The following is an 8,998-nucleotide window of genomic DNA, read 5'->3' as shown; positions in this document are numbered from 1 at the left end:
TTGACTCAACTTGGCAGGTAATTGTGTAGTTTTTGATTGAGAATAACTAGCTGTTTTAAATCATGAAAATGAGCTGAAGAAATCCTGTGTGAACATTAATCATCTTGTCTGATCCTCTCTAATCTAATTATGGTAATAGAATTACAATGCTATTCCAGCTCATATCAGAGCAACCTCTGAACTGAGCTCTCTTTTATTGTCTTTGGAGGTCCTCCACGGTATTCAAACTTATAAACTGTAAGTGTAGATTTTTTTCCACACCTGATCAGATCATGATGTTTCATGTTGGGACAATGTACAAGCAAATGAGTTTCCTAACTTCATTTTATATTGATGGACATTGCCTCAATGGCATTTCTGTTTGCAAATGAAGTTAGGAAACCCAAAGAAAAAGAACTGATCTACACTTTTGGAACTGTAAAATACCATTGAATGAATGCCAGATTTTAAGCATATACTTTTTTTTCCTAATATAAACTGGTTTCTGCTCCTAGATTTCAGAAGCACTTTGCTTGCATAGCTGATGAAGGACGTCAATTCGAAATGTGCTGTTTCTCAGGAAACCTCGTGTACTTCACTACAATTTTGAATATCTCTACATCTTTTACTACTGTTCAAATGTCTTTAGGCCACCCTTAGATTTTTGTTTAAGCAATGGTATAACTTCAGTCTCTTTATTAGAATGCAAGTACAGGAAAGTACAAGAAGTGCATATTAAATTTAATTTTAAAAAAAATCTTAAAAACAGCTTCTGTAGGCTACAGTGGTAAGTATTTAGTGTGACCTCCTACTGCACTTGAGCAACAGCAGGAACCTGGGTCTTTTAAATCTGAATGGATTGGCACCCTAATTAATGTCATTGTAATAGACGAATTAGATCTATTGCACCAGGTTTATGCAAGACATGCTTCAGCATTACATACATGTTATTTGAGTTTAATTAATTGGAAGCTTAGTATATAAGTATATATAAGTATTTAAGTATATACAAGACCAAATGTTGTGTACATATTTCCGGTATTTTCTGTTTGTAATATATGATAAATAATTATATATGGTCATTATACCACTGATAAAACAACAAATCTCATAGTGGCCTAAGATGTTTGCACAGTACTGTATACATATATAGCTGTTTATATATTTAAAGATTTGTAGGTACATGACTTTTTTTTTCTTATCAAAATTTTCTTTACCTCTATTGCTCTCAAACTATAAATTAGAGGGTTGAACATCAGAGGTAGGAGGCTATATAACATGACAATTTTAGCATTAAAACTGATAGCAACATTGGCAGACAAATAATTCAAACACCTAGGAATGAAGAAGAATAAATAAATTGCTTTTAAAATACATTTTTGAAATTGTACTTTTCAAAGTTGTTCTATACCATGAGAAAGTCCAGCAGTGCTTATCTTTGTCCTCAAGTTTGGGAAGGTTGTCAAACTGCTCACACATCGAAAGTAAGGCCTCACTTTAACTTGCACTGAAGCAGACCATATGTACTGATTGGTCCCAGTCAATATCTCAAAAACATTTCCAACAGACCACAGGGCAAGAGATAGTTATGGGTCAATTATAGGTACCAGTTGGTCAACTGTCGGTTTTCCACCCCCACTTCTGTTCTTCCACCAGTCATGGACGGTAGGGTCATGTAATGTCTTGGTAGTTTTAAAACGAACCCTTGTGTGATTAGCCTGTTGGTATGCTCCATTCAAATATACTAAATAAACATACCATGACGCTTTGAGCAGGTCAGTTTCAGTCTGATTACAAACTCTTGTGCTAACACAGGAATGACTGTAACCATCAAACCACCAAAGTGCTCTCTAACGACCTACGCGAGAAATCTACACCGATGTAAATAAGACTCAGGCTTCCTCTCGTCTGTATATGGGAGAATGAGTCATGCCACCCTGTATGGCTGCCAACATTACAATTGTGAAAATTAGTGTTATAAATGAGTCCACGTCTAATAAAACCACTTACCTGCTAGATAACCTATACTATATCATTGACAAGGCCCTTTCATGCAGAATGACCAATCCCTCCACAAGTGTAAACATCCCAAACACATGTAGTTAGTTTTGGCAATGATCAGAACAAGTTCTTCATTCTGAACCTGTGAGTGGTTTTATTGGGATATTCTGCCTAAGTACATTTCTTTGATGACAGCACATTAAAGTGCTTATATTTTTTAAATATATTTTATTGCTCAAATGTGTAGGTATCTGTTCATCTTATATAACATACTTTCATCATAGATAAACATGATACATGTCTGAACTCTTAAAATGCATACTGGAATTAAGGGGAGTTTGTTGCTTTTTCCTTTCAGCAATTTCAGCTGTTTTCCTGCAGGATAAAATGATATACAGTTGATGCAACTTGACAGGCAATTCTTTAGTTCTTGATTGAGATAACAAGCTGTGTTAAAGCAAGAAAATGTCCTAGGATCTGAACACATACTGCGTGAAGATCCATCATCTAATCTGATCCTCTGTAATCTGATCATGGCAACAAATCCTCAGTGATATTTCTGTTAATTCAGAGCAGCCTCTGCACTAAGATCTCTTTTATGGTTTTTGGATTTCCTCAACAGTATTCTGACTTATGAACTCTAAGTATAGATTTAATATATAGGATGTTATAGCATATAATATCTAGGATGTTTCATGTTTCAGACTCAGGTCTAAGAGACGTAGCATTTAGTGACATATCTGCTTGCAAATGAAGTTAGGAAACTCGAAGAAAATAACTAATCTAAAGTTTCAGAACTTCTGTAGAATGAATATTATGTTTTAAACATTTGTTTTTTTCCTCTAAAATAAACTGCTTTCTCCTAGAAATATAGAAGTACATTCTTTGCACAGCTGATAAAAGACATCTGTCGGAAGCATCCTTTTTCTCTGGAAACCTGTGTACTTCACTGTAATTTTGAATATCTTACTACAGTGTACAGAAATTACTCACCGGGAATCTTTTTCACACACACACACACACACACACACACACACACACACACACACACACACACACACTATATATATATATATATATATATATATATATATATATATATATATATATATATTTAAATATTTGTATTTTCATGATTCTTTTGGAAATTTCTTGTCAAAATTTTCTTTATCTCTGTTGTTTTCAAACTATAAATTAAAGGATTGAACATTGGAGGTAGGAGGCTATACAACATGACAATGGATATTTGCAAATCAGCATTAAAACTGATACCAATATTGGCAGACAAATAAGTAAAACACCTAGGAACGAAGAAGAGGGAGATTATGATGAGCTGAGAGCTACAGGTGGAGAGAGTCTTCAGCCGACCCCGAGTGCTTGAGATTTGCAGAACTGCAACAATAATGCAGCCATAAGAACACACAATGATGCCGAGAGATCCCAGCAGTATTACCATGGCAGAAGCAAATGCTGGAAAACTATATGGAGCCCTGTCAGTGCATGCGAGTCTCGTAACAGATATATGATCACAGTAGCAGTGTAAAATAGTGTTGGCTCCACAGTAAGGGAGGGGAAAAGCTCGAATAGCCATCATTAGAACAATACTATGAGCCACTATCCAAGCCACTAGGCTCAGAATTAATACATTTCTGTTTGTCATAATACTGTGGTACCGAAGTGGGTAACAAACCACTACATATCGATCTATAGCCATTAGTGCCAGTATGTATGAATCGACTGTGCTGAAATAATGCACTAAATACATTTGAATAAAACAACCTACAAATGAAATATTCCCAGCTTGAAACCAATACTTGGCAATTATCTTTGGTAATGTGGTTGTACTGAACAGAACATCAGATATAACAAGATTTACAAAAATATAATACATAGGTTTATGGAGGGTTTTTTCTGTTGCAAAAAATAGAACAAATATTCCATTCCCCATCAAGGTGCACATATAAACAAAGAACATAACTACAGAAACAAGGCCATAGTAGTTAGGGTGAAGTCCAGGAAAACCAACAATTAAAAAATCCTTCACAAAAGTCACGTTTTCCTCCCACATCATGGGTTGACGTCCTTAAAGTGAAAAATATAATTTCAGGTCTAATGGAGAAAAAGTAGAGCAACACAATGTAATGTAATGCACAATGTGTATTAAAACATTGCCTGTTGTTAATTACTTTTCATTTTGTTACACTTTCTTAATTTAAAATAGATCATAATAATTACAAATTACATGCCACTGACATAAAATTGTTCAGACAGTATATGCTCCCTCTTTACCTAGATCATGCCTTAGCAATGGTGGAATGAACTAGCATAGCTTTTTAGCAACTAGTGGGTTTACGCTGTCTCACAGTTCATTTATATTGGTCACATTGTCTCACATGAACAAGAAGGGAAAATAAAAACAATTTTGCACAACATCTCCAGAGACGTATTTAAGAAGCAACATTTAATGGTTAAAATCTCTGGCTGAGAAATGTGTTTTTACAAATATTATCCATTTCCTTATAGATCAGCCACACTATTTTTTTAACATAGCAGCTAACTGAATACTAAAACTGAGACTTCTTGCACTTTCAGTGCCAAGTTGTCAACTCCCAAATATGTTGCTTGAAAGATAAGCTTTTTTTTTTTTTTTTTTTTACCAAACACCATAGTTCTTCTTTTGCTCTACCATAAAATACCATAAAATATAGGAATGTGTAACAATTAATCTTCCTCTTTTAGTTATCATACAAAGACTTTGGAAGTTGTTTTAAACAAGCTTTCAACAAACTTCCAACAATCTTTTATATTTGGAATTAATTTTAGTTTTGATTCGCCATATCATATTCCATACCTGCTGAGTCAATAGCACACTGAAATCTACAAGCAACACACTGGATCAATAAAAGGCCCTAGTGCATGGTAATGTTAGATGCTCATTCAGTTATTACATAGTGTATTTATTTGCTAAACAGCTTTTCTAAAATTTCTAGATTTGCATTTGCTAAATGCAAATCTAGACATATTGAATTCTCATGAGTTCTGCAGTGACATATACTGAGACACTGGAATGTTCTTGACTCAGTTTAATGATTTGTGTGGACTCCTTTCTAAAGATTTTTTAAATCTGATTTTTTCAAGCTTATCTACAGTCGAGTTTGTTTTTAAGGCTTGTTTTCAGTGAGATAAACCTTTCTGTAGTTTATCTCGGATAGTCTGCAGCCATTCTCCAATGACTTCTATTGCAGCAGTGAAATTTTGGTGCAGGGAATTGAACTTGATGCACTCAGAGTTCATTTACACAGTGCATGCTATATGACCAAAATACATTACACCTACACCTTGTGACATCGCATTCAAAATCCATATGCATTAATATCGAGTTTGTCTCCTTTTTGCATCTATAAGAGGTTCCATTCTTCTGAGAAAGTTTTCCACAAGATTTAGGACTCTATGCCTGTGACAATTTTTGTCCATTCATCCAGAAGAGCATTTGTGAGGTTACACACCAATGTTGATTGAGATGTCCTTGCTCAGAGTCTCCATTCTTGTTCATCCCAAACATGTTTGATCTGGTCGATGTCAGGGTTCTGTGTGGGCCAGTCAAGATATTCCGCACTAAACTCATCCGACCATGCCTTTATGGACCTTGCTTTGTGCACTGGGGCAAAGTCATGCTAGAACTGAAAAGGGCCTTCCCCATATAATTCTTACAAAGTTGGAAGCATACAGTTATCCAAAATGCCTTGGTATGCTGAAGCATCAAGGTTTCCTTTCACTGGAACTAAGGTGCCTTGGCCAACTTTTGAAAAACATCCCTATAACATTATTCCTCCTCCACCAAACTTTACAGTTGGCACAATGCAATCAGGCAGGTAACATTCTCATGGCATTCGCGAAACCCAGACTCATCCATCAAGCTACCAGATAGAGAATCATGATTCATCACTCCACAGAATACAATTCTTCTGCTCCAGATTTCAGTGGCCAAATGCTTTATACAACTTCATCTGATGCTTGGCATTGTACTAGTGATGTAAGGCTTGCATTCAGCTTTTCATGGAAACCTATACCATGAAGCTCCTGTTCTTCTGCTGATGTTAATACCAGAGGAGGTTTGGAACTCTGCATATATTGAGTCAGTGGAATGTTGGTGACTTGTGCCTCAGACCTTGCTCTGTAACTTTATGTGGCCTGCATTTCATGGCTGAGTTGCCCAGGTTCCAAAAAGCTGCAAAATTTTAAATAATACAACTTTCAGTTGATTATGGAATATCTAAGAGGGAAGAAATTTCACAAACTGGCTTGTAACGGTAGCATTCTGTTACAGTACCATGGTCAAATTTAGTGAGCTCTTTAGATTGACCCATTCTTTCACAAATGTTTGTAAAGACTACGTGGCTAGCTGTTTTATTTTATACTACTGTTGCAATGAGCTTGAATGAAACACCTGACTTTAATGATTGAGATACAGTGTAGTTGTGAGTTCAGATAATATTACTTGGATTGTGACAGGTGTGGATTGAGCTAAGATACCTTTTAACAGGGTATTGTTTATTTTAGGCAATGACCTTGCTGGTGGAGAAATGTTTACACTGCCAGACACTGTAAATGAACACAATGAATTCTGCTTATGCTCCCAATGAAGAATTACTCTGTTTCCTGTTTGTAGAGGTCTCACATTTATCATTAGCTCAAGAACACTGATTATATAGCCAACTGGGGATTAGACAGACACTTCAGCATGTCTTAAAAATTGTGGCCTTCCATTAAGTCTGGTTTGTGTTGCACGTGTCCGCTTGTTGGAAAGGCAAACTAGGTCATTCCTTCTGCTCCTCTTTGTTCCATAGTTGCAATAAGAGAACTGTTTGAAGGTCTTTGTGTTCCCATAGGAACTAAGGGTACCTTGTCCAAAGCTGTACTATACTGTTATGAATGGCCACCCTCCTGACGTCCCTGTTTCCATGTTTCCTTGTGTCTGTTTTCCTTTGGTTCCATTTTCTCCATCTCTCATTTGGTTTTCCACACCTGTCCCTCATTTTTGGTATTGTTAAGTTAATGTATTTAAACCCTATCTTGCTATCTGTGTGTTTGTGGTTCATTGCATGTGAATGAATGGATGTGAGTTTTGTACTCTTAGTCTTCATGGTATGCCTAGCCTTGGTGTTTGTTAGTCTCAGAGTTCTTCCTCATGTCTGTTATAGAGCCTGTTTTCCCTGTTTGTGTTTGTGTGTTTTTGTTGATCATGTATCCCCATGCTCTCCATGTTGGCTCTATGACCCTGGACTGTAATACCAACTCTGATTTTGGATTTGCCCACAATAAATCTTGCTCTTCTCTGCACGTGTCAGCTTTCTTAGCGCTCAACATTACAACAACATACAAAAGTAATAATAATGAATAGAAATGTACATCTTGCTGGATGACACATGCACTGACATATACAAACATCTGGTTGGTGTAATCTGTCTTGTCACAACTACCACTTTAGAAAAGCTAAATGCATACAGCATACACTTACATTGTCATATATAAAATGGATGCTTAGGTTCTGCCCTGAAGTTGTGAGATGAGATCTAAAAATAATTACATTTACTCAGGAATGATGCAGTAAAATCTCAAATTTGCCACAGCAGTTAAAAGTGCCTTTAATATCATAAGGAAAGAAAAGGATATTTAACATTATAGAAACTTTCATAACTCAGAACATATAGTACTTACATGTACTTTTTGTTTCATATATTGAAGAAATGTTGATTTGGCAAAACTCCTGCTTAAGGTTTCTTTCACTTCTTTTGTCCGTATACAGTAAATAAGTGGATTAACTAAAGGAGGCAGCAGGCTGTACAAGAGAATAACTAGTATTTGCATGTCTGCACTGAAGCTGACTCCAATATATGGGACCAAATAATTAAAAAACCTGGGAAAAAAGAAAAGGACAATTATGATCAGCTGAGAGCTGCAGGTGGACAGAGTCTTCAGCCGCCCATGAGTGGATGAGATTCGAAGAACGGCCAAAATAATAGCACCATATGAGAACAAAATGAAAGGCAACGGGAAAAGCAACACAATCATAGCAAAAACAAATGCTGGAAAACCATAAGGGGTTCTGTCAGTGCATGCCAGTTTTGTGATAGATACATGATCACAGTAGCAATTGATAATTGTGTTAGCACTACAGTAAGGAAGAGGATATGCCCTAATTACCATCATTAAAACACAAGACTGTGCCAACAACCAGGCTGTGGCACATAAGATAAAGATGGTTGAGTCTTTCACAATATTCGTATACTGGAGGGGACTGCAGACTGCCACATATCTATCGAATGCCATTACTCCCAGCACAAGTCCATTAACTAAAGCAAAATAATGCACAAAATACATTTGAATAAAGCAACCTAAAAATGAGATGCTTCCATCATTAAACCAATACCTTGCAATAATCTTTGGTAAAGTAGTGGCACTAAATAATACATCACACACAGAAAGATTCATAATTATAAAATACATGGGTTTTTGAAGACTCTTTTCTCTTGCAAGCAAGATTAGAAATAATCCATTCCCTGCCAAGATGCACACATAAACAAGAAACATAACTGCAGCTACAAGGCCATAGTAGTTAGGGTGAAGTCCAGGAAAACCTGCAATGATAAAATTCTTCACAGAGGTAATATTTCCTTCAGGCATGATGGTCAAGAGGGAAGAACAGTTGTTGAAGCCTGATGCACAGAAATAATTAATTTAAAATAAATTAGGGACTTGTATATATTTTATAAAAATGCATATTATATAATGCATATATGCTTCCCCTGTTTGCCTTCGTGTGTTTTGTTCATTTGATAATATATCCTCCAGATAGGCTCTGTGACCCTGGACCGTTATAACAACTCTGATTTTGGATTTGCCTACAATAAATCTCGCTCTTCTCCGCACATGCATCTGCCTCCTCACCGCTCACCATTACACTGGGCAGCTGTAAAAATTTCCAAGTCTTGAGAAGCAATTCCAGGCCAGGTCTAAG

The 8,998-nt window shown here is 36.2% G+C and overlaps 2 protein-coding genes across 2 annotated transcripts; both read right to left on the bottom strand.

The window, feature by feature from the left end:
- Positions 1 to 1,576: 1,576 nt before the first annotated feature.
- Positions 1,577 to 4,051, bottom strand: LOC145651879 (olfactory receptor 52E8-like). The gene is made up of 2 exons (XM_081700481.1): positions 3,123 to 4,051; positions 1,577 to 1,628 (listed from the first exon to the last, which is right to left on the bottom strand). The coding sequence occupies exons 1-2, from the start codon at positions 4,049 to 4,051 to the stop codon at positions 1,577 to 1,579; spliced, it is 981 nt and encodes a 326-aa protein (XP_081556607.1).
- A 3,567-nt stretch (positions 4,052 to 7,618) lies between these two features.
- Positions 7,619 to 8,670, bottom strand: LOC145651821 (olfactory receptor 2AT4-like). The gene has a single exon (XM_081700059.1). The coding sequence runs from the start codon at positions 8,662 to 8,664 to the stop codon at positions 7,672 to 7,674; it is 993 nt and encodes a 330-aa protein (XP_081556185.1). The 5' UTR covers positions 8,665 to 8,670; the 3' UTR covers positions 7,619 to 7,671.
- Positions 8,671 to 8,998: the final 328 nt, after the last annotated feature.

This window comes from Electrophorus electricus, chromosome 17 (assembly GCF_041902795.1).
Source record: "Electrophorus electricus isolate QZ-2024a chromosome 17, ASM4190279v1, whole genome shotgun sequence".
Taxonomy (NCBI): Eukaryota; Metazoa; Chordata; class Actinopteri; order Gymnotiformes; family Gymnotidae; genus Electrophorus; species Electrophorus electricus.
Note: the sequence above shows the minus strand (reverse complement) of the source record. Positions and strands in the feature narration are given on the sequence as shown.

Bases quoted from the DNA above. Each gene is read 5' to 3' on its own strand.
- LOC145651879 (XM_081700481.1), bottom strand. From the start codon at position 4,051: ATGATGTGGGAGGAAAACGTGACTTTTGTGAAGGATTTTTTAATTGTT. The intron at 1,629-3,122 runs AAAGAATCATGA...CATGACTGGTGG, and splicing joins ATTTTGACAAGAAATTTCCA to AAGAACAGAAGTGGGGGTGG.
- LOC145651821 (XM_081700059.1), bottom strand. From the start codon at position 8,664: ATGCCTGAAGGAAATATTACCTCTGTGAAGAATTTTATCATTGCAGGT.